Source organism: Nesoenas mayeri (genome assembly GCF_963082525.1).
Source record: "Nesoenas mayeri genome assembly, chromosome: 29".
Taxonomy (NCBI): Eukaryota; Metazoa; Chordata; class Aves; order Columbiformes; family Columbidae; genus Nesoenas; species Nesoenas mayeri.
Window position 1 is genome coordinate 2331987 of NC_137561.1, and position 25738 is coordinate 2357724.

Genomic DNA, 25738 nt, shown 5'->3' on the forward strand with positions numbered 1-25738 from the left:
GTTGTCCTTCCCTGGGCCTTGCACACCCACATCCCACGGTCCCAGGAAGAGCCCTGAGCCGTGTGTGAGGGACAGGATCCCCCTTCCCATTGCCTGGAGCTCATGGCTCCTCCTTTCTGCTTCAGAAAGCAAACCAAGGGGTTTCTGAGCATCAGAGCTGAAGAAAAGACTCAAAGGAGATCTCATGGTGGCTACAGCTTCCTCACAAGGGGAGAAGGAATGGAAGGGAACAGAAGACACATGTGTCAGGGGAGGTTTAGGTTGCACATGAGGAAAAGGTTCTTCCCCCAGAGGTGCTGGACACTGAACAGGCTCCCCAGGGAGGTGTCACGGCCCCATCCTGACAGTGTTCAAGAAGAGACTGGACAACATCCTCAGACACACGGGGTGACCTGTGGGGTGTCCTGTGCAGGGACAGGAGCTGGACTCCATGATCCTTTGGGTCCTTCCAACTCAGGACATTCCATGATTCTACGAAATACTAGGTCAAAAGTCCCTGTTTTCATTGTGCAGATGAGTTGTAAACATACACATCATGTGCATGTCCAGTGTGTGCATGTGATGAGATGATCCCAAGTGAGCACAAATGCCATCAGCTGTTCCTTGGGGTGCCATAAAGGTCAGTGGGACAGAGATGGAGTTCAGGGGTCTCTTCCAACCTGTGTTATTGTAGGATTCCATTAATCTTTTCCTTGGAGATATAAAATGTCCCAGAGTAAATACAGCAGCTCCTCTGAGGAACGTTTCTCCACTCAAACCCTTGATAGGAAATCTATCAGATACATTTGATGAGAGCAGCTCAGTTTGATCTGCTCACACACTGGACCACAAGGGGGGTGATGGTGGGTACGATGTCGTGTGGTCACTGTGTCTCAGGAACTCATAGTCCAGTAGGAACTAATGGGTGTGGAGGGCACTGTGAGGTCACTTCTGTCTCTGCAGGGGATTGGCCAACAGCAGGAACATGACTGGGAAAGGACTGTGAGGTCACACACACAGACGAGCAATGGGGCCCAATCAGCATGGCTTGATGAAAGGCAGGTCCTGCTTGACCAGCCTGATCTCCTTCTGTGACAAGGTGACCGCTGAGCAGATGAGGGAAAGTCTGTCGTGGGGAGTGAATGCGCCACACGGGCTGTGGGTGTTGTGTCCTTAGACTGCAGTGAAGCCTGTGACACCGTGTCCCACAGCATCTCCTGGAGAAGCTGCAGCTCGTGGCCTGGATGGTGTATGTGCGATGGGTAAAGAACTGGCTGGAGGGCATTTTAGAGCCATTTGTCCCCTTCCTGTTCACATGGGCATCCCATGAATGCATCACTGCTCTACCCCAGTGTAGACAGGCACAAGGCCTTCTCCACCTGGACCTCTCACCAATGCCACTGGTTTCTCCAGCACCCTCATCCTGGACTGTGGGATGCCCAGAAAAACCCTCGCAAGACAGTGTGACAAAGTCTTTTTTCTACACCTTCCCCATATCCCTGTTCAACCCCCTCATGTACAGTTCAAGGACCAGAAAGGTTGGGTACAAGCGGGACATGGAGAAAAACGGTCAGGAAAGCTTTGAGGTGCACAGAGAGCCCATCACCATATTGGCAAGCTGCTCTCTCTGAACAGGCCCAGAGGACCTGGATAGCATTTGCTGTGTCCCAGAAACTCGCCTGGAAGGTTGGGATATGGAGAAGAGGTTTGGTCTGGGAAGGGACAGACAGGGGCTGGTGGAACTGGCTGGTGTGACCGTGAGACGTCTCTCCAACACCTCAGAAAAGTCCTGGCTCTCAGGGAGGCTGCATGGTCCTCTGAGAAAGAAAATAGCAAACATGACTTCTCATGGAATCATAGAATAAATGTGGTTGGAAGAGACCCTTAAGATCACTGAGCCCAACCATAACCTAAATCTGGCACTAAACCATGTCCCTAAGAGCCCCATCTTTCTGTGTTTTAAACACCTTCAGTGATGGCAACTCCACAACCTCACTGGGCAGTCTGCTCCATTGCTTCAAAACCCTTTTCCTGAAGAATTTATTCCTCATATCCAATCTAAACCTCCCTGTGTGCAACTTGAGGCCATTTCCTCTTGTCCTATCACTTGTTACTTGGGAGAAGAGACCAACACCCTCCATGATAAAACCTCCTTTCAGGCAGCTGCAGAGAGTAATAAGGTCTCCCCTCAGCCTCCTGTTCTCCAGGCTGAACAGCCCCAGCTCCCTCAACCGCTCCTCGTGAGACTGGTGCTCCAGACCCTTCACCAGCCTTGTCACCTCCTCTGAACTCCCTCCAGCACCTCAATGTCTTCCTTGCCATGAGGGGCCTCAAACTGACCCCAGGATTCAAGGTGCAGCCTCACCAGTGCCCAGTACAAAGGGGTGATCACTTCTCTAGTCCTGCTAAAGCTCTGATTGAATCAAGGCTTGAACACCTTGGTGTGACCAGTTGGTGATGGTTTGGACTGCAGACTCCTGAGGTCCCTTCAGCCTCAGTTCTCTCATGATCCCATTGTGATGTTGGGCTCTGTTTCAGACTGAAGCAGAGCAGGCGATGATGGGGCAGGACCCACCTGTGCTGTAGGTGACCATCTAAACCACCATCCCAGCCAGGGAACCAGCCAACACCTCAGTGTGACTCGCTCTGGGCAACGTGTGAGGAGTTCTGGGCAGGGCAGGTTCAGAGGGCATGGGGCGCTGTGCAAGACACAACGTGATCTTGGCTTCATGCTTGTAGGGCTATCTGGTGGCAGTTAATGAAAGAATTTTCCAGAACTGGGGATGGATTTAGGACACAAATGTCTTCAGCTCCAGGGACACAAACACCTGGTGCCAGTGGAGATGCCCCGGGAACCCCTGCCCAGGCTCCACCTGCACTGCACGGTGCTCTGGTCTCCCCAGGTCCTGTGTGATAGATGCCAATCCCAGGCCAGCACCTCAGATACACTGGGGGGACCCCTAAAATGGCCCTGGCTGTTTATGGTGAGACAAATGATGACTGATGTCTGTCTGGAAACATGCACTTTATTATTGTTGTTTTGTTTATGCATTTTTTTGTTGGTTTTCTTGCCGTTTTGTTTTTGGTTTTGGTTGTTGTTATTGTTTAATAGGTTTGAGGGGTTTTTTGCTTTGGTTTTGTGGGGATTTTGTTTCTTTTGTTTGTTTGGTTTGTTTGTTTGATTGGAGATCTTTGTTAATTTTTTTTTTTTTTTAGCATATTAAAATTTAAGAGAAAAAAGCCTAAAAGTGAATTATGTGGAAGTGCACTAAGGGTAGGAGAAGAAATATTGGTCTTCTCCTGTACTTCTATTACCAACACTCTATTATTTCATCTCCCTCGTCGTTCAGGAGTTCCCACCTCTCCTGATTCAATGTCCCTGTCCAAGGACAACTTTCCAGCCCTGTCTGGACGTTTGCCCTTCCCAGTGCTCTCAGGTTTCTCCTCCACTTGCTCTTTGGTCGTTCAGTGGCCTCTCAACTGTCTGGTTTCTGCTTTGAGCTTCAGGGAGTTACAAACTTGCCCCGTTCTTCAGAGCTCTAATTGACATGGCAGCCAACACGTTCATTGTGTTTATTTCTATCCTCTCCTGTCTCTCTGTCTAAAGCAGTTCTTGTGTGGGTGTCCCTTGTGGATGCTGGACCTCACCAGATCCACTTACACACACAGCTGAGGAAAGTGTTTTGCTGTTGATTGAACTGTGCAGTGTTTGCACAGGAGAGCAGGTGGAGCTGGTGCACAGGAGCTGCAGCATCTCCTGCAGAGCTCAGTGGAGAAGTCTGATGGAGGAAAAGTGATGCAATCTCTAGGGGCCAATGAGGGAACTGGCAGACTGGGGGTGGGGGTGCGGAGCCAGGTTGTCCATACAGTGTCCAGCCTCAAGGACTGTTCTCCTGCCTGTCCAGATGTCTTCAGGAGACCCTCGGGAGCAATGTCCAGTGTAGAATGCTGCTGTCACTTCTTCCATACACTGGAAAATGTCAGAAAATACCCTGGAAAGAAAAAACCCTGCTTTATGAAATCTTTGAAACCTTCATCAGCAAGTGTCCCATTGAAACCTCTCCAGTTAGTTCTACAAGTCTGGAAGATGTGAAGGAAATTACAGAAAGAAACATCACTCATTAGGGTTAGGGCTTTCTGTGTTTTAATGAGCCCCATGGTGTATTTGGTGCTGAGTCCATGAACCTCAGATACCAAGCACAGACTGAAGAATCTGCTCAAGAAGTCCAAGCCAGAAGCAAACTCCAAAGTACCTTGAAGCATTAATGGGCCCCACTGAGGGCTGTTACTGACAAAGCCTCCCAGGGACTCGTTAGAGCAGATAATTGGAGGCACTGATTGCATCAGGCAAAGGCAAAGTGCAGCAGCTCTGGTGCTGAGAAAGCCCTTGGTTTGTCTGATGAAGGACAATGGCCAAGCCTTGAGCCCCTGCCCCTGGAAGGGAGATCCTGTCCCTCACGTGTGGCTCAGGGCTCTTCCTGGGGCTGTGGGGAGTGCGATGCCCAGTGCAGGACAATGGTGTGACACTCCCTGGGGGTGCAAGGAGGCAATGGGGAGCCATGGCCATGACAACCATGTGTCTCCTCTTAGGCCTCGCTGGCAGGGACATCAGCCAGAGCCAAGGGGACGAAGACCTTGGCTCTTGCAGGGACATCCAGCCTTGCCAGCGCCCTTGGCCATGTCCACCATGGTCCATCCTGCACTGTCCCAGGCCTGTGGCTGTTTCCCCACAGGCTGCAGACACCCCATGCGCTTCCCCACCTTGTTCTCAGCCCAGTGTGTCCCCACCTGTGCTGCTGTCTCTCCATCCTCACCAGCTGTTCCTGGAAACACAAAGCCATGGCTGATCCAGAGTCCTGAATGACCACAGCACTGTGCTCAGAGTGACATTTCTTGATCCTGAGCTCCACTCTGGACCTCCAGAGCTGCAGTTTATGATGGTTTTCCTTCCTCATGCTGTTTCTCTTCTCCCATCATCTTGGAAAGTGATTTTCAGGATTTCTGAAGCTACTATTACCCTTTCTTGTCATGGTTTTACCACAACCACAAACTAAGACCATGAGAGCTGCTCACGTCCTGCTCCCAGTCCCCAGGTGGGATAAGGGAGAGAACTGAATGGGAAGGGAGAAACTTGTGGGTTTAGACAAAAAATTAATAAGACAATAAAAATAATACACTACTACTAATAATATACTTATACTAAGATATACATAAAGTAAAATATATGACACTTAGTGCCATCCCTCACAGAACTCCAGTTGTGCTGAACAGGCAGCCCAAAAGAAGAGAGCACCCTGGTCCTGAAGAGCTGATCCAGCAAGAGAAAGTACAAGTGCAAAAGGCAGAGAGACCCAAGGGCCAATTGAAAAAGAGCAAAACATCGTAAAACTGAACTAACACTGAACTCCCATTAGAATGGAACTTCCGAACAGAGCTAACCAATGTAGCTGGAAACCAAAACTAACGGGCTGGAAAAGCACCTCCAGCTTTATACCGAGCATGACGCTACTGGTAGAGAATAGCTTGTTGATTGACCTGGATTTTAATCATGTGCTGTCCTGTCTGTGCCTTCTCTTACCAGTTTGCATCTGCAGCTGCACTCCAGAGAAGTCCTTGGTTTCACTGACAATAGTCCCGGTAAATTCAAAAGAAATAGAGAAATGAAATTAAGAAAATATACTCAGTGCAATCTCCCGTGTAACTCCAGTCACACGGAGCAGCCAGTCCTGCAGAAGGGAGCACCTTGGTCCTGAACAGCCCATCCCAGCGAGAGAGAGCAAAAGGGCAACAGGCAGAAAGGCCCAAAGGCCAACGGCAAAATGGCAGAACGGCAAAAGGCCGAACTGACATCGAACTCCTGACAGGATGAAACTTGTGAATGGAACTGACCAAACCAGCTGGAAAAGCCAAAGTAACGGATGTAACAAGCCCAAAAGCCGGCTCCAGCTTTAGACTGAGCATGGCGCTAATCATAGGGAATATGTCATTGATCAGCCTGCACGTCAATCCAGGTGCTGTCCTGTCTGTGTCCCCTCCTGCCAATCTGCATCCACAGCTGGATGGCCAAAGAAGTCCTTGGTTTTCCTGACAACAGCCAAGATATCAGTGAGTTCTGACATTCCTTTTGTAGCAAATGGCAAACACTGTAAAGCTGCTAGGAGGAAAAATGAACTCTATCCCAGGGAAGAATCAGCGTTATCTCATTATTCTCATAGTAAATGTAAGCAAAAGACTGTACTGGCTGTGGAGGAGAGAAGTTCAAAATGCATGAAGAAAATCAACGCAATTTCAGTAGAAACAGCACGTTTCCTCAGGCTCCCCTTCACCAGGCTAAAGAAGTTTGGGTCTCTCAACATCTCCACACGTGACCCAGACTTTCTCTGGCCACACGACAGCTCCTCCCGTTCCTCCAGAATGGGGAACCTCACACTGGGACACTCGGCTCCAGATGTGACCACACCAGTGCTGAGTCACGATGGGCAATAACTGCCCTTGTCTGGGTGGCCACGCTCCTCCCAGTGCAGCCCAATGTGCTCGTGGGCATATTCCTGCTCAGCACCACTGAGAACTGGCTGAACATCCAGGCTCAGAGGGTTGTGACCAGTGGCACAAAGCCCAGCAGGAGGCACCATGAGGAGCACTGAAGGACACCATATCCCCACCCAACATCTCCTCCTACAGGTGTCTCTTGGGTCCCTGGAACCACCTCAGTGCCAAGGGGGAGAGCACTGCCTGTGTGGGGTGGAGGAGATGGGGTCTGGAATGAGGGTCCAGGGGCAGTTTCTCCTGGTTGTTCATGCAGCAACAAGCTGGGCTGAATATTTGGAGAGAGGAACTCTTCCTAAGGACATCCAATGGGCTTGGGGATGGTCTAGATGCATTCAAGGACCTTTACGTCCTTGTTGTAAAAATATGTGGGGCCGAGAACTGCACACAGATCTCAAGGTGAGGCCGCACTAATGCTGAATACAGCAGCATAGTCACCTCTTTTGACCACCTGGCCATGCTGTGTTTGATGCACCCCATGATGGGGGCTATCGTCTTGACTGCTGGGGGACAGTGTTGCCTCCTGTTGACCCTGTGGCCAACATCACATCAGATCCCTCTCTGCAGGGCTGCTCTCCAGCCGCTCTCTCCCAATCTACACTTGCACTCAGTGTTACTCTATCCCAGGTGAACAATCCAACTCTTGGACTTGTTCAATTTCATGCCCAGTGCTGGGTCCTGCACTTGGGTCACAACAACCCCAGGCAGCACTACGGGCTCAGGGAAGAGCAGCTGGAAATCTGCCCAATGGAAAATGCCCTGGGGGTGTTGATGGACAGTGACTGAACATGAGCCAGCGTGTGCCCAGGTGGCCAAGAAGGCCCCCAGCATCCCAGCATGCATCAAGAACAGTGTGGCCAGCAGGACCAGGCAAGTGATCATCCCTCTGTTCTTGGCACTGGTGAGGCAGCACCTCAAATCCTGTGTTCAGTTTTGGGCCCCTCACTACAAGAAAGACCTTGGGGTGCTGGAGTGAGTTCAGAGAAGGGCAACAAAGCTGGTGAGGGGTCTGGAGAACAAGTCAGATGGGGAGCAGTGGAGGTAAGTGGGGCTGTTTAGCCTGGAGAAAAGAAGGCTGAGGGGAGACCTTATTGCTGTCTACAGCTACCTGAAAGGAGGTTGGAACATGGAGGGTGTTGGTCTATTCTCCAATGTAGCAAGTGGTAGAAGGAGAGGAAACGGCCTCAAGTTGCACCTGGGAATATTCAGTTCATATATTAGGAAAAGTTTCTTCATGGAAGAGTTTGTGAGGCATTGGAACAGCCTGTCCAAGGAGTGGTTGAGTGACCATCCCTGGAGGTGTTTAAAAGACATATAGATGAGGTTCTTAGGGACATGGTTTAGTGTCAGAGTTAGGTTAATAATTGGACTCAATGATCTTGAGAGTCTCTCCCAACTTAAATTATTCCATGATCTCTTAGGATGAGAAACGTGATGGGGCAGCTCACCCAGATGGAGTGCTGGGATGGATGGATGGATGGATGGAGAGATGGGTGGATAAATAGATGGACTGGGACAGAGAGGGGGATCAGCCTATCAGCCTAAGGGCTGGGGCCAGCCCTGGCATGATGGAAGCGAGGCCACCCCGCTCTTTGTCCCCTGCTCTCGTTTCCTCCTGTGCCAGCCCCTCTCACCAGCACACGACTCCTGGCCAGGAGCTCGTCATGCTGCTCCTGCTACCGCAGTGACAGAGCAGCCTGCCCTGAGCTGGGGAATGCAGAAACAGGGTTCTGGGGGTCATTCATTCCCCTGTTGAAGCACAGAGCACAGGGAGCAGGCTGTGGTGCCTGGAAACCACAGCGATACTGTTCAAGGCAGATCACGGAAGGTCCTTCACCATCTCCAGGAACACTGGGCACCCACAGATGGACACTCAAACCAGCACCATGATGTAACATGGTGCCCCATGTCCTCCCCTGAGCCATGAAAAACACAAGCACAGCAGCATGGCCTTGTGAGGGAAATTTATTCAGGCTGACCACAGTCTTGGAAGAAGAGCCCAAGCCCCAAATACTGAGACTGAGGAAATCCCCTTTTGTGGGGTGTTTCAAAAAGATGGCTGCAATTTCAGAAATACAGTGATTTCAAAATGGGTCCACACCTGTATTACAGAGATGTGACACAGGACACCAGCTGTACCAGGGCCCCAGAAACAGGTAGACAGGCCTCTGAGTCGCTGCTCTGGAGAAGGGCCGTGGGTGAAGAAAATCCTTGACAAACATGGTTATCACAGATGAAATGCTCAATGCACAGGATGTTCCTGAGATGAACTGGAAATCACTTCTGAAGAGACATGAGTAACTTATTGCTGCTGACAGAAAAATGACTGAATCAGCCTCTTCAGTGCCACTTTCAGCTCCTGGTTCCTCATGCTGTAGATGAGGGGGTTCACTGCTGGAGGCACCACCGAGTACAGAACAGACACCACCAGGTCCAGGGATGGGGAGGAGTTGGAAGGGGGTTTCAGGTGGGCAAATATGACAGTGCTGATGAACAGGGAGACCACGGCCAGGTGAGGGAGGCAGGTGGAAAAGGCTTTGTGCCGTCCCTGCTCAGAGGGGATCCTCAGCACGGCCCTCAAGATCTGCACATAGGACACCACAATGAACACAAAACACCCAAGTAATAAACAGACACTAATCACAAGAAGCCCAAGTTCCCTGAGGTAGGAGTGTGAGCAGGAGAGCTTGAGGATGTGGGGGATTTCACAGAAGAACTGTCCCAGGGCATTGCCCTTGCACAGGGGCAGTGAAAATGTATTGGCCGTGTGCAGCAGAGAATAGAGAAACCCAGTGGCCCAGGCAGCTGCTGCCATGTGGACACAAGCTCTGCTGCCCAGGAGGGTCCCGTAGTGCAGGGGTTTGCAGATGGCAACGTAGCGGTCGTACGACATGATGGTGAGAAGAGAATACTCTGCTGAAGCTAAAAAGAGAAACAGAAAGAGTTGTGTAGCACACCCTCCATAGGAAATGACCTTGGTGTCCCATAGAGAGTTGGCCATGGATTTGGGGACAATGGTGGAGATGGAGCCCAGGTCCAAGAGGGCGAGGTTGAGCAGGAAGAAGTACATGGGGGTGTGGAGGTGCTGGTCCCAGGCTATGGTGGTGATGATGAGGCCGTTGCCCAGGAGGGCAGCCAGGTAGATGCCCAGGAAGAGCCAGAAGTGCAAGAGCTGCAGCTCCCGTGTGTCTGTGAACGGCAGGAGGAGGAACTGGGTGATGGAGCTGCTGTTGGACATTGGCTGTTTCTGGTCATGGGGACCTGTGCAAGGAGGAAAGGACAGTGACAAGTTAGGGGAGAGTTCTCTGAGGAAAATAAACAGACTGTTTCTCCTGGAAAATCCCTTACCTAATGATGGGATTTTTCTGCCAATTCTCTCTTTCTACCAGCTGAGAAAAACAGTTCATCACAGTTTAAATTGCAGCTTGGGTAGCTGGTTTCCATGAACACACCTGTGAGGCAAGATCCACTGAACTGGTGTCAGAACAAAAACTGATACTCATGCCCACCCCAACCCCAGAGAGCATGAGCACCAGGGACAGGTGGAGAAACAGGGAAGGACACTGCAGTGCTACCAGAAAACAAAGCAAGGACAGAAAGGCAGACGGGCATGCTGTGGAACTTTCTCCTGACCCGGCTGTGCTGCTGCCACCCACATAATGACACTGGAGAGCAAGTACTTGTAGCACCTTTTTTGAGTACCACATTCCAGGAACCCTTCACCTGGAGGTCCAGCTGCTGAGGTGGAGACTCGTGACCTGGACCCCATGGCTTTGGGGCAGAGGGTCTGCTGGGGAGGAGAGGAGACCAGGGGTTGCACTGGGAAATGTGTCTGCACTGGAAAGTATCTGAGAGACGTTCCGAAAACCCACTCGCAGCATTTCTGGTAGCAGTTAACTCTCCCTGCCCATGTCTGTGCTGCCTGCAGCTGTGTGTCTGTCCCTGGTCTGCTCCCTGTCAGTGTCACAGACCCCGTCCCACCCGCTGTGTGCTCAGCTCTGTCCTGCTCACACCTCCTGGCACTGCCCAGGGGCAGCTCTGTGTGTGCAGGGGCTCAGGAGCAGCTCAGACACGTCCTAACGAGAACTGGGGTCTCAGTGTCTTCTCCAAAGAGAGAAATAAATCCCCATCTCCCACTGCACACCCAGACGAGCAAGAGTGGAAAATTGAAAGCACAGACTTCTTCCCTGGCAGCTGTTCCTGTGTTGATGTCCTTGTTCAGATGGACCCTGTGCCATGTCTGTGGGGGGATCTGGAGCTCTGAGCAGCCCTGACCCACACAGCCCCCTTCAACCCCACAAGCTCCCTGCCTGCCCTGCCGGGGGTCGCTCCTTCCCCCCACAGCTGCTGCCATGGGATCTCCCGGGCAGGCTGAGCGCTGACCCTGGCAGGCGGCAGAGTTCCTGCCCGGCACAGCCCTGGGGTGCAGGGACCCTGCTCTGCAGGACAGCCCTGGGCACCCCTGGGTGCTCCCCCGGCTTCACATCTGTTCAACATGGCCTGACAAGAGCCCCGTCCTTACAGATCCCACAAGCTGTGCCTGTGCCAGTTTCAGGAGATGCCTCCAGGAGCTACAGCTGCACTGCCCTGCACCAGAGACTTACCATGGCAAGGGCTGCAAAGGTTTCTCCTCCAGTGAGCTCTCAGTCATCCTCCAGTCCTGACCACCTTTAATCTCTCTCTGCCTTGCTCGTCTGCTGAGATCCCCAGGCAGAGCCCTCAGCCCTGCTGCGTGTGCAGAGGAGCTGCTCCTGGGCAGAGCTGTCTCTCTGCAGCGCTGCCGCTGCCATGAGCTCCCTGTGTCCCAGGAGCCCAGCCCAGCTCAGCAGCACAGGAGCAGCACAAGGCGCTTTAATGATCCCTCTGGTGGGTTTGGTGCTGAGTCCATGGACCTAAGACCCTGGAGGAAGTTGATGAAACTTCTCAAGAAGTCAAAGTTAGATTCAAACTCCAAAGTTTCTTGTAAGGTTAATGGGTCACACTGAGGGAACCTACTGAGAAACAATATCCAGGTTTGGTTAGAGAAGAAAACTGGAGGTCAGGAAAAGCAAAGTAAAGATATCTCTGATACTGAGGAAACCTGGTTGTGTTTCTTTAACCGAAGGGCCAAGGCCTGACGCCCAGCCCTGGGAAATCAGATCCTGTCCCTCCCACGTTGCCCAGGGCCCTTCCTGGGACAGTGTGATGTGGGGCTGTCCAGGGCCAAGGGCAGGACTATGGTCCCACACCTCCCAGGTTCCTGGCTGGGGACAAGGAGGCCATGAGGCCCCTGTGCTGCAAGGACAAGGTGTCTCCTCACAGGCATCAGAGGTGCAGACAACAGCCACAGCCAAGAGGAGAAGGAGCTCATGTCTGGTGGGGCTTTCAGCCTCTTTACATCCCGTGATCATCTCCACGACAGCCTGTCCTGTGCTGTGGCATCCCCTGCACCTCTGTCCCTGCAGGCTGGAGACATCCCCCCTGCTGCCCCACCTTGCTCCTGTCTGAGCATCTTCCTTCCTTTGCTGAGATCTCTCCATCCTCCCCAGCTGCTCCTTGAAGCACAAAGCCTTGGGCTGATGCAGACTCCCTCTGCTGACCTGCTCCCCCACAGCACTGCCCTTCCATCACATTCCTTCCTGCTCATGGCCAGCCTGGATCTCCCCAGCTGCACTTTGGGCCATTATTTCTTTCTCAAGCTCTTTCCCACTATGCAGAAACCTCCACCATCTGTGAAACCGCCCTTCAAGCACTCTCAGGCTACTCCTGCACTGCTGCAGCCTCCCCAGCGCTGCTGGGCCAAAGCAGCCCAGGTCCCTCAGCACCCCACACCATGTGCACAAGGTGCTGAACCTGCCTTGGCACAGCCCTGCACTCTGCAGTTCCTCCCTGCTGCTCCAGACTGTGAAGCCGCACACTGGCACACACCCGTGTGTGTGGGTCACACCAGTGCTGAACCGAATGGGACGAGAACTGCAGGTGTCTGGGTCCCCACGCTCCTTCTCATGCAGCCCCGTGTGCAGCTGCCTTGTTCATGGTGAGCGTGCACCACGGGCTGCTGTGGGGACCTTGTAGTGCCCAGGCCCTTCTCCTCAAGGTCACTGCTCAGCGTGTCAGGTTCTGCTCTGTCCTGAATCCCAGGTTTCCTCAAAGTTACTGCTCTCCCTGGACTGAAGCTCCGTTTGCTCAGCTGTTAATGGTTGCATGCAGACGGCTTATCCTGATGAGGGTGTCTCTCCCAACATAACAGCATGAGCAGTTACAGGACGCTATAAATAACCCCTACTGGAGGAACTGTGGGGCCTTGGAGGTCTGGTACTCATAATGACAGAGCTCTAGACTTGGAGGCGAAGTTTCCCTTCATGTGGTAAAGCAGCAGGAATGCATGGAACTCTGCCTGGGGACAGACAATGTCAGCTGAACGTTGAGGAGTCAGCATGAGAGGGCAGAACAACATGGGCAATGTTGTGGTCACTGGACATCAGCTACAGGCCTATTGATCAGGAACTGGAATGAGATGAGGCCTCCTTCAGACAAATGAAAGAAGCCTCATGTTTCCAGGGCCGTGTCCTCATCGCAGACCTGAGATATCCCAATATTTGTGAGGAAACAGCCATCCAGAAGGGTCTGGAGGCCATTGACAACATTTTCCTGACATGGGTGACTGAGGAGTCAGTGGGGTGAGGTGCCCTGTGGGACTTCACACTTACAAACCAGAAAGAGTTGGTCAGGATGGAACAGTCAAGGATGGGAAAGTGGAGCTGAGGCTCCTGGGAGATGAGAACAAGGCCAAGAGCAGGATTTCAGGAGAGCAGGATTTGGCCTGCTGAGGGACCTGCTTGGGTCCTATGGGATATGACCTTGGTGTCTGCAGTGCTTTTCTCTCCCATCTCCTCCCTCCTCTCTCCCACCTGCTGTTGTGCAGCGTTTTTTACCCTTTCTCAAATACAACATCCCAGAGGTGCTGCCAGCATCACTGAGTGGCTCAGATTTGACAAGGAGTGGATCCATCCTGGAGCCAGTTGAAATCCCCTCTGTCTGATGTCAGTGAAACTCCGGTTGTGCTCTCAGAGGTGACAACTGCAGCACAGCCACAATCACCCTCAGACTTTGCCATGTAAACCCAGTACAGGGTGACAGTGTGTTGGGTGTAACAATCTGCTGCATCATGGAGAAGTACTGGAAAAGATCTTCTGTCAGCAACCTGAGGAAATCACCAGTCAATGAGCAGGTTCCCATGGGAAACTGTAATTGTTCTGACATTCACTGGCGTGGCATATTTGCAGGTGCAGTTTCAAAGGATCTTTGGTCAACTGCTTAACATGTGTGCTTGATGGGCAACAACGGTGATTCTCACCTGAATTGGGATCTTGGAAACAAGGAAACCCAGGTGAGGGATGTGAACATCAGTGTCCACCTTGGTTGTGGTGACCAGAAAGAAGTGGGGTCCCAGGCACCAGGATGGAGGGAGGAAGGCCAGCAGCAGAGCACAGGCTGGGGGGCTCCAGAGGAGAAGACTTTGACATACTGGGGGATGGTGGGCAAAGTGGTGACATGGAAGTAGATCTGAAGGGTGAAGGAGCTCAGGAAATCTGATAATCCTTACAGGACATTCTGCTCCAAGCACAAGAATGATCTCCCCAAGCACACATGAAAAGAAGCATTTATCTTGTGAGGCTGCTCCTCTGCACTGATGGAGCTGCAGGGTAAATAGGCAGCACACAGGAGGTGGAAGCAGGGGAAGCTGCAAAGGAGGAATTTAGAAACCTTGTCCATGGATGTGGGGATGATGACAAAGCTGCCCTGGACCTGATACCTGCACGGGAAGGGCAGCAAGATGAGCTGACAGAGCTTCACTTGCAGTAAGAGAATAGACAGGGTGAACGTGGGCCTGCTGCTGAACTTCCTAAGAGTAGAATCAGACAGGACTGAGGTTCTTCATGGCTTCTTTGCCTCCATCTTCACCAGCAAGGTCTCCTGGGACTTTGTTCCTGAAGGCAGGAGTCTGGAGAACACCCAGCAGTGGATGGGGCTCAAGTCAGGGGTGACCTGAGCAAACTCAGACACCATTACAGAACAGGAGATGGGTCACTTGACCAGCTCTCTGAACACAAGTATCACTGTGCTGTGGCACCTGAGATTGCCAGGAACACCCACCTCTTGGTCCAGAGGAGTGTGACTCCTCTTGAGGTGTCCTGGCCTGTCTCCTCACTCACATGGTGGTTTAGGCACCCACTTTTATGACATATTCTCTCTTTATCAGAAGATGCAACACATCAATATGAACTGGAGGCTGCTGATGCCACCTGTTCTGGAAAGGGAGGGGCGGGCGAGCATGATGGAAATATAAGAAATTTGGCTTTATTGCTATTTCTTATGGAAAAGCTCTCTTTTTGGATATTTCTGAAATCTCTCTAATCATCCACACCAGTCTTGAAGCCTTTAGGATAATGATGCACAGAGCCTCGGCTTCTAAGAGCATTTCGTATGTCAATGAGCCCTCTGTTGCCGTGATCCTGAACTGCAGATACTGAAAGAATGAACAAACCTCTAATGAAGTGAAAGGCAGAAGCAAACCCCAAGTTTCTGAGGGTGTTTGGGACCCCACGAAGGGCCATCACTGACACAACTGTGAAGGAAACAACCAGTGCAGGTCCCTGTCCCTGGAGGCTGGTGAAGGAAAGACTTGCAGACACTGGTTCCAGGTGGTGAGGGCCATGTGGAGGTGGCTCTGATGCCATGACAGCCCTTGATGCTTGTTCATCACCAGAATGGCTGAGCCCTGACCCCTGGGACCTGGTAGATCTTTCTCCAATGTTTTTCAAGGCTTTTCCTGTGGTCAGTGTGAGTGTTTTGTGTTTTGGGGTGGGTTTTATGTCAAGTGCTGTTGCTTTAACTGCAAGGCTCTGGTTTTCTGTGGAGATGGAAATGCCTGTGAGCTCCTCACAATGCATCCAGCTTCTTTCATATGACTGGCAATGGTCACCAATTACCTCAATGTCCCACTCCAAAACTTGCTTGAATCCCCTATTTGGATCCATACCCATCACTGCAGGAGGTTCATGCATCCACCAGGCTCATGGATGATTCCTGAGGACCATCCAAGTGTGGGCAGTGTAAGAGAGGAGCAGAGCAGGGTCAGCTCATGGGCCATGACTGAGCACAGCCACCCCAGCAGCAGCCGTTCCCCATCTCCCAGGCACAGCCATGCCCACAGCATGCAAATGGCACTGCCATACATGATTAGCCCAAGAGAGGCCTTTCTTCCTTCCCTATTCCCAGGAAAGTCTTCCTCCTGTTCCTCCTCCACCTGCAGACATCAACTGCTTTCCATTGCTGGGCTCAGACATGGCTGGAAGGGTTCACTGAAGCCATCAGCCATCTCATTGCTTCTCCCTGACATGCCCTGACCCTCTCCCACACCTACAATGGCCAATCACAGCTGCTCAGGCCTCCTGCTCTTCAGAAGAGGCCTCGAGCTTCTTGGTTCTTCCTGGTGTTTATTATGAACTTCCTCGCTCTCTCCAGAGTTCATGGTTACATTTCTTGTCCATAACAGCCCCTTTATGACCATGATTCACTAAATGGTTGTGTTTGTATGATCATTTGTGCAGAAAGGGCAGTCACAGGACAGCACCCAACATGTCAAAACTGATGCCCAGTGAAATGCCGTAAAGCCCCGATGAGTTCCCCTGTGTCTGTGTCTCTCCTGGAAGGAGTCTGTCCCGAGAAGGGGATCCAGCTCCTGCCACTCTCTGCAGAGGCACATGAGCAGTGTCCATCACCTGGGGACACAAAGGGGGACGTTTGCCAGACCACCCGTCATCTGAACCACTTAGATGTGTGCTTGTGGATGGGGTATGGAGCCTTATAGTGCAAATATCTATTTAATTGTCATTGCCAGAGGGGCTACCACAGATGCAGAGTACTAGTTTACACATATTTAAATGTAAGCATGTTAAACTTTTATTTTTCTTTAAAAACTGACATTCCTAGACAAATTACACAAACACTGGAAGGATTATTCATGCCTTTTAACATGATTATCCTCAGAAGGCCACCAGCTTTACATCTCAGGAAATGGGATCCAGAGTCCAAGGGCAGGATGGTTTGGGCTCTGTGCTGGGATCTGGAAACTGAAACGTGCTCCCATCTCCCAGCCCCCTGCCCTCCTCAGTGAGGGTGTGAGACATTCTGCCAGCCAGGGCTGAACTCACAGCCATGACCAGTATCTTATGTTCAACTGCAGCCAATGGTGTCCTGCCAGCTCAGGATTGGAGCTTCCATTGCTAGACGTGTTTAAAAGACGTGGAGATGTGGCATTTTGGGACATAGTTTAGTTTACGGTTGGACTCTACATTCTTAAGGGTCTTTTTCCAGCCTAAATGATTCTATGATTCTATGATTTGGGTTGAAACCATTTCAGTTCCATCACCTCCAGGTTCCCTCAGAGGCGGCTGTTGTGTGGCACAACTGTCCTGGCTCTCCAGGCAGGTTGGGCACTGGGTTGGTGTCTGCATTGGCAGTTTTCCCCTTCCTGGGGTAAAAGGCTGTTGAGCAGAGACAGTTGCAGAGATTTGGGTCACAGGGGTTTGCAGCAATCCTGTCAAACTCTGAGCAGGATGAGCTTTGGAGCCCAGGAAAAATGGAGATGCTCTGAAGGATGTTTGTCAACAGTGGTGCTGTCACTAGTAACAGTAACAGGGAACTCCTTATTCTCAATGATGATCATGATGATTTAAATCTCTCTAATTTCATTCCTAACAGTTATTCTTGCTTTTCCAAGCATCTACTACACCTCAGCAGTTGTGTCTTGAAAGAATTTCTTAGAACAATGCTTTTTTCTCTCACTTCTTTTTTGTTTTAATCATTTAAAGAGTACACCTCTTAGACAGAATTATCCCCAAATTGTGCTTCTTTCATTATTTTTCTACCTTTTAATTATTTCTTATGTGGTGTGATGTGGAGGTTGCATAGGAGAACAGTTTCTTTTTGAGACAATGATGGCCAAGGAACAGATCCCAGGTCAGTGCAAAGGCCCAAAGGAAGCCAGAATCTGTATGTGTGTGCACTGACACACACTGTCACCTGCATTTCCAGTCTCTGCAGTCCCAACCGTGCCGCAGAGTCTGGAGTTCTGAGCTCCCTCATCTGCCCTGTGTGACACGTGTAAAATGGAACTACCCCAGTCCAAAGGCTGGTTTTGATTCTCTTCACAGCCTGAAGCACCACATGGGTCAGGAGACAAGCCAGGATACACAACAAGGACTCACGTACCCTTCACGTGTATTTTAGGTGTTTCCTGGCATCTCAGCAGACATGTCACGCTGATATCTGGGTGCAAGGAGCTGGTCAAGTGCCTCGTCCCCATTTCTGTAACGGTGGCTTTGCTGCCTGGCTGGTGTGCAGACACTGTACATGGATGCTGACACCTCTTGAACAACCTGCTCTGAAAGGACGAACAAGGTGGTGTGTCCCTTCTGGAAGGGTATTAGGACAACAAAAAAGAGCCTGGGTTTGGGCAAATGAAAAGGGATGCAAAAGTTGTGGTCAGGGCTGTTTGGGGGCACTTGTAAAGCAGCCCTGCACCTCATGTGAATTATTCCTGTGGTCAGAGAGAACCTGAGAGCTTTGTTTGAATTGAAAACATGAGGGGGATGAAAGGACAGCATTATTCAGGTTTAAAGGGAGTTTGGAAGGTGTCTTGACCAACCTCCTGCTCAAAGCAGCATTAGACCAGATAACTCAGTGCTTTATCCTACCATGGCTAGAAAAATATTGCAGGAAATGATGCTGGATTCCTTGCTGACTTCCAGGTAACAGACCACCACTGATCTGCCCACGTCCACAACCCTGTCCTTTCCTCACAGAAAGCAAAGAGGATGGACAGGCACAACCTGCCCTGGGCAAACCCCGGCACCTTCTCTTCCAGACACCCAGAAATGGGGTCCCAGTGGCCATGCTCTGGGGCACAGCCCTTAGTTCCCCTGCTCACCCATGGGCCATTTTGAAAAGTGCACACACTGTGTGAGAGCTGCCAGTGGTCAGGGAGTCCCCCCAGTCTCCATGAGCTTTCCAAGATGGTGGAGAGTGGCCTCACTGTGACATGGTCCTGCTGTCCCAGCTCCTGGGATGCTGCCCCTGCTGTGCCATAGACTAGAAAGGATTGTGTTAGTTCCAGTGACCCCTTACTTGATCCCCATGCACTGCTGGTTGTTCTGCCTCCAGCCACAGAGGCCTGGGAGAGCTTGCTGGTGAAGAGTGAGAACAAGAGGACATAGGGATTCTCACCTCTTTCTCTTATTAAATTCATAAGTGGCCACACAATGAGTTTTTTTCTCCTTTAAATGTTCCTGCAGTAGTAACAGCTCGTTATGGGGACCTTGAATTGCCTTCCAGGTCTGGACTGAGTTCTGATCTGGAGGTCTGGACTGAGTTCTGATCTGGGCTGTTGCTGTGCGTGGAGGCTGCTGTCCTTGAGACCAGATGAACTCACTCCTGCACCCTGCCTGGCAGTTCATTCCATCCGTGTCACAGCTCTGTCTGCAGCACTGACAGCTCCAGCTTCCCAGTCAGGTCCCATCCCTGCACCCAAGATGTCCCATCTCCAGCCCTCTTGGTTTACCAAGGTCAAGATGTCCCATCCCTGGACCCCGTGAGGCCACCAAGACCCAGGATCTCTCAACTCTCGACCCCTTAAACCACCAAGACCTAAAACATCCCATTCCTGGACACTTCGGGCCACCCAGACTTATAATGCCCCAACTCTGGATCCAAGATGTCCCATTTGCAGCCATCTCAGGCCACCAAGACTTAAATGTCCCAACCCTTGGATCCCTTAGACCACCCCGGCCAAGATGTGCTATCCCTGAACCCCTTAGGCCACCAAGACCTATAATGTCCCATCTCTGGACCCCTAGGGCTACCGCAAGCCAGGCTGACCCATATCAGACCTCTCATGTCCTATCCCTGGAAACTTTAGGCCACTCAGATCAAGATGTCCTATCTCTGCTCCCAAGATGTCCCATCCCTGGACACTTTGGGCCAACAAGATGTAGGATTTCCCACCTCTGGAAACTTTGGGCCACCAATACCTAAAATATTCTATCCCTGGATCCCTTAGACCACCAAGACTTAAGAGGTCATTAGGGGCAGTCACATGGCTTCACCAAGGGGAAGTCATGCTTGACCAACCTCATTGACTTTTATGAAGACATACATGATGACAAAACAGTGGATGTGGTCTACCTTGACTTGAGTAAAGCCTTTGACACAGTGTCCCACAGCATCCTTGCTGCTAAAATGAGGAACTGTGGACTGGATGAGCGGGTAGTGAGGTGACTGCGAACTGGTGAAGGGAAGAAGACAGAGAGTGGTGGTCAATGGGGCAGAGTCCAGTTGGAGGCCTGTATCTAGTGCAGTGCCTCAGGGGGCAGTGCTGGGGCCAGTACTGTTCAATAAATTCATCAGAGACTTGCATGAGGAAATAGAGTGACTGTCAGCAAGTTTGCTGAACACACCAAGCTGCAAGGAGTGGCTGACACTGGAAGCTGTGCTGCCGTCCAGAGACCTGGACAGGCTGGAGAGTTGGGCGGGGGAAATGTAATGAAATAGAACAAGGGCAAGTGTAGAGTCTTGATCTGGGCAGGAACAACCCCAGGTTCCAGTGTGAGCTGGGGAATGAGCTGTTAGGGAGCAGCGTAGGGGAAAGGTACCTGGGGGTCCTGGGGACAGCAGGGTGACCATGAGCCAGCACTGGGCCCTTGTGGCCAGGAAGGCCAATGGTACCTGGGGTGGGTTAGAAGGGGGTGGTCAGTAGGGCAGAGAGGTTCTCCTGCCCCTCTGCTCTGCCCTGGGGAGACCACACCTGGAATCTTGTGTCCAGTTGTGGCCCCTCAGTTCCAGCAGGACAGGGAACTGCTGGAGAGAGTCCAGCATAGGGCAACAAAGATGATGGAGTGGAGCATCTCCCGTGTAAGGAAAGGCTGAGGGAGCTGGAGATCTTTATTTTGGTGGAGACTGAGGGTTAACCGCATTAATGATTATCAATATGTAAATGGTGAGTGTCACAAGGATGGAGCCAGGCTCTTCTGACAACCAATGATAGGACAAGGGGTAATAGGTTCAAATTGGAACTCAAGAGGTTCCACTTAAATTTGAGAAGAAACATCTTCTCAGTAAGGGTGCCAGAGCCTGGCCCAGGCTGTCCAGGGAGGTTGTGGAGTCTCCTTCTCTGCAGACATTCAAACCCGCCTGGACACCTTCCTGTGTAACCTCATCTGGGTGTTCCTGCTCCATGGGGGGATTGCACTGGATGAGCTTTCCAGGTCCCTTCCAATCCCTGACATTCTCGGATTCTGTGATTCTGTTATGGGGCCCTTGAATTGCCTTCCAGGTCGGTACTGAGTTCTGATCTGGGCTGTTGCTGTGCTTGGAGGCTGCTGTCCTTGCAGACCAGATGAACTCACTCCTGCCACCCTGCCTGGCAGTTCATTCCATCCGTGTCACAGCTCTGTCTGCAGCACTGACAGCTCCAGCTCCCCAGTCAGGTCCCTGGCTGAGGACATGGCCTCACATCTGGGCTGAGCCACCCCAGCTGTGGCACCAGCCCAGCTCTGACTTGCCACAAGAAACCTGGTACCAAGTGTCCAAGAGCCCATGTGTGCAAAGGCTTTGCTGCAGAGCACAGACATGACATGGCCAGAGACTGATGAATGTCTCTCTAGACCTAGGAGTGTAAAACCAGAACAAAATGCCTAAGTTAATTCACCTGAAGATATTCCTCCCCCAGCTTGGAGGAATTAGATCCTTTGCTGTAACATTCCTGGTGTTCTGTCTAACGAAGGGACAAGAAAAGTTGATTCTCATATCGATTTATTTTTTTAAAATGAAAAATAAAATGCTGGAAAGAAGTGTCTCTAAAGAGGAGAGAGAAAGAATCAACATCACTAATTACTTCAACTTCAAAGTTGTGCCACTGGAGCCCCAGGGACACCTGGAGGAGCCCAAAGGGGACAGAGAAAGGGACATCATGGGCTGCTCCTGTGCTGCTGAGCTGGGCTGGGCTCCTGGGACACAGGGAGCTCATGGCAGCGGCAGCGCTGCAGAGAGACAGCTCTGCCCAGGAGCAGCTCCTCTGCACACGCAGCAGGGCTGAGGGCTCTGCCTGCAGCACCGAGGGCACAGGAGCCAGGCACAAAGAAATTAAAGGCAATGTGGGGTGGTTGGTTGCTGAGGATTCAATGAGACAAATCACAGTTCTAACACGGTAAGTCTCTGGCTGTAGGACAATGCAGCTGCATTTCCTGGAGGGAGACCTTAAGCTGGTACATCCCACAATTTACAGGATCTCTCACGGCATCTCTGTTGCAGAGGAGAAGAACACACTCCAGAGCAGGGCTTCCCTGCTGCACTGTCAGAGGGACAGGGAATGATGACAACTTCTGCTGAGGGTGACTGCAGGGGGAGCACCCAGGGGTGCCCAGGGCTGCCCTGCAGAGCAGGGTCCCTGCACCCCAGGGCTGTGCCGGGCAGGGACTCTGCCGCCTGCCAGGGTCAGCGCTCAGTCTGCCTGGGAGATCCCCACAACACTGAGGGGAGAAGATGTGGTGGAAGGACCAAACCCTATTGTGCAGGAAAGTTCTTTCTGCTGTTGAGAGGGTGCTGTGAGTCAGGGCTGCTCACAATTCCTGATCACCCCCGGAATATTTACAACAAGAGGTTTCAAGGAGAAAATCAAGAGAAGGAGTATTTTAAATTCAAGGAAATTCCCTGAGTCTTTGTTTTCAGTCTCCTACTCTTGGGGAATGGATGGGGATAAATGAAAAGCAGTGGTTATTTTTAAACAAATGTTTGAGAACTGCAACTATGTGATCTTCAAGATAATCCTCTCATGCCTTCAGCCACTTCTCTGCCTATGCAGCATCACCTTTGCTGGACACCTTACACTTAGTCTGACCTGTCGTGTTGTCCAGCCTGCAGACAGGAAGATGCCCCAGGCAGTGGCCTGTGAACAGGCAGGATCTGTAGGGCCAGGGGGAGGGCACAGAGGGTGGGATGGTCTGTGAGCACTGACAGGGAACAGACATGGACAGGGAAACACCTCCCAGGGGAGAATCTCCAGGCAGCAGGGAAATGATCAGAAATGAGAGGAAACCAAACCCGGAGTTGTTATGGGAGGGAGAAGAGAGAAAAGTCCCTGTGACCCCCTGCAGGTCAGATCCCTCCTGTGAGCAGCCCCCTGGCCTCCTCTCCCACCCAGCAAAGCCTCTGCCCTCAGGGCCGGGGGCTCCAAGGCATGAAGCAGCTCCTGTGCAGCCAGAGCTGCAGTTCCTCTGCAGAGCACAGGGGCTGAGAGCAGCTGCCCGGCACTGTTGGTGTCTGGGAGGTGGCTGCACAGCTGGGGAAGGGTGACGCTGTCTGAGTGCCCGGCTGCCTCTGCCCTGGCCTCTCTCACCCCCACCCTCACCGCATTTTCCTTCTTGCTCCCCTGCTCTGGGTCACTGCTCTTGGGATCTTGTTCTTGCTGTCAGGCTCTCTGGGGATGGCAGTTTCAGCTGCAGAGGCACAGCCTGATCTTGGGGGTCCTTTCCTGCAGGTGTGTCCATGGGCACACGTGTCCCAGCTTTGCTCTGACCTGTGGGCTGTGGGCAATGCAGTCTGTGGGGCTGGGGAATGGGCCGTGTGTGTCCCGGGCTAAACGTTGGGTGCTGAGACCTTAGGAAAGGGTGAGACCTGTCATGGTCTGAGGTGGGTCCCTCTGCTCTCAGCAGTGCCTGGTGGCTTTTCAGGGTAACATGGGAGTGTGATCACCCTCCATCTCAGAAAGGTGCCAGCCCAGGGCAGCTGGAGCAGGACAGAGGGACAGAGCAGCTGCCCTCACTCTGCACTGACCCACAGGCACCCTCTGGTCTCGCAGGACTTGCTCTGTTCTCCCTGAGTGCAGCAGAAATGCTGAGGGTTTCTGACACCCAACAACACTCCCCGGGGTGGGAGGGGAGAAGGAGCTGTAGAAACCCCACACCTCTCCAACTCAGTTTCTCAGGCCTGGGGGTACAGATGCTGACAGTCCCTTCTGCACCAGCTGACAAAGCTGAACCGCAGGACTGGCCCCTGCCCACCCGATCACACAGGGTCAGGCTGACTGCTCAGGAGCCCCTGGGCAGAGACCCTGCTCTTCATTGCACACTCACCAAGCACCGAAGAGGGCTCCAGCCAGGACGTTCTCCTGGAAAAAAAAAAATGGGTCTCTGTTTGTGTCAGGGTGGGAGGGTCTGTGGGAAACGGCTTTGTTTTTTTCCCAGAGAAGTCTCATCTAAAACTTCACTATCTCTTCCTCCTTGCACAGGTCCTCAAGCCCACAGGCAGCCAGTGTCCAACAGCAGCTCCATCACCCAGTTCCTCCTCCTGCCATTCACAGACACACGGGAGCTGCAGCTCTTGCACTTCTGGCTCTTCCTGGGCATCTACCTGGCTGCCCTCCTGGGCAACGGCCTCATCATCACCACTATAGCCTGGGACCAGCACCTGCACACCCCCATGTACTTCTTCCTGCTCAACCTCGCTCTCCTCTACCTGGGCTCCATCTCCACCATTGTCCCCATGTCTATGGCAAATTCCTTAATGGGTACCAGGGCCATTTCTTTTATGGGATGTGCTGCCCAAGTCTTTCTTTTTTTCTTTTTCATTTCAGTAGAATATTCTCTCCTCACCATCATATCGTATGACCGCTACGTTGCCATCTGCAAACCCCTGCACTACGGGACCCTCCTGGGCAGCAGAGCTTGTGTCCACATGGCAGCAGCTGCCTGGGCCACTGGGTTTCTCCATGCTCTGCTGCACACGGCCAATACATTTTCACTGCCCCTGTGCAAGGGCAATGGCCTGGGCCAGTTCTTCTGTGAAATCCCCCAGATCCTCAAGCTCTCCTGCTCACACTCCTACCTCAGGGAACTTGGGCTTCTTGTAGTCAGTGCCTGTTTAACTTTTGGCCTTTTTGTGTCCATTGTGGTGTCCTGTGTGCAGATCTTGAGGGCCGTGCTGAGGATCCCCTCTGAGCAGGGACGGCACAAAGCCTTTTCCACCTGCCTCCCTCACCTGGCCGTGGTCTCCCTGTTTGTCAGCACTGCCATGTTTGCCCACCTGAAGCCCCCCTCCATCTCTGCTCCATCCCTGGACCTGGTGGTGTCTGTTCTGTACTCAGTGGTTCCTCCAGCAGTGAACCCCCTCATCTACAGCATGAGGAACCAGGAGCTCAAAGATTCCCTGTGGAAACTGATGACTGGAATATTTTCTGAAGCAATAAACTGCCCATCATCTTCTGCATAACAGTTACAGTGTAAATTGTTGCAGGCCCAACCTGTCTTCTTTTTTTTTTGTTTCTCCTTGTGTTTTTTCACATGTGATAATATTGTCATCCCCTTTCTAATTCATTGTCTGCTTTACTTACTGAGGGGCTTAGTAAATGAGAAGCTGTGCTGTATGTGTGTTTCAACAAATTAAAAGGCCTTGCAGCATCTATTTTTTCCTGAGATCCTTTCACCAAGGCCTGTTTGGAGCGGCAGGGACAGTTCCTGTGCGTGGGTGGAGGGGAAAACAGCTCTCTCATGGCAGCCCTGCCAGGGAGCAGCAGCACTTGTTCTTCCAGAACTGTTCTGGTTCCACTCCACACTCTCCTTCTCATCCCTGGTGTTGGTGCAAGGCCTGAGTGCTCTGGCAGCTTGGTCACCGTCCTGCTGTGTGTCAGTGCTGTGGGTGCAGGCAGGGACAGGCAATGGGCACTGCTGTGACAGAGCTGGCCCCAGAACAGCCTTTCCAGACAGAAAGGTGATCTTCTATGGGCAGGGCCTGAAGGTTTAAGTCTTCTAACAGAGATTCTCCCAAGAACATGTCCAAGAAAGTGACCCAGAGATGAAACCCCAGTGTACAGCTGAACAGTGTGTGTGTGCAGGGCTGGCACACAGCAGTGTCCTCTCACAGCCAGGCTCCTGCCAGAGACCTGCAGGACCAGCAGAGCAGGGCTGGGCTGTGCCCCTGTGCACTGGACACCCCACAGAAGCTGCCCCAGGGCATCATCATGGACTGGCCCCTCTTAACCACCATTTCTAGCTCTGGCCTCTCTCCCCCACTCACAGAGGTTGTTCTTCCCTCCATGGACGGACACGGAATGAGTAGGTCAGAAATTCATGTCTGCATTTTTCTAATGAGATGTGAGCACGCACATGATGGATGTGAG

General features: G+C 52.0%; 2 protein-coding genes across 2 annotated transcripts in view; one reads left to right on the forward strand and one right to left on the reverse strand.

Moving 5' to 3' along the window:
• Positions 1–25062, forward strand: part of LOC308050575 (olfactory receptor 14J1-like) — a gene marked incomplete at its 5' end in the record, with an annotated part of 296725 nt that extends 271663 nt beyond the window's left edge. The window contains one exon of the mRNA XM_080360738.1: positions 24565–25062. Within this exon, the coding sequence (XP_080216864.1) occupies positions 24565–24831 (267 nt within the window). The 3' untranslated portion in view covers positions 24832–25062. The remainder of the gene's footprint in view (positions 1–24564) is intronic.
• LOC308050649 (olfactory receptor 14A16-like) lies at positions 8828–9763 on the reverse strand (the record flags this gene model as incomplete). Its single annotated transcript, XM_080360805.1, has 1 exon — positions 8828–9763. One exon carries the CDS (start codon positions 9761–9763, stop codon positions 8828–8830), a length of 936 nt encoding a protein of 311 aa, XP_080216931.1.
• Positions 25063–25738: the final 676 nt, after the last annotated feature.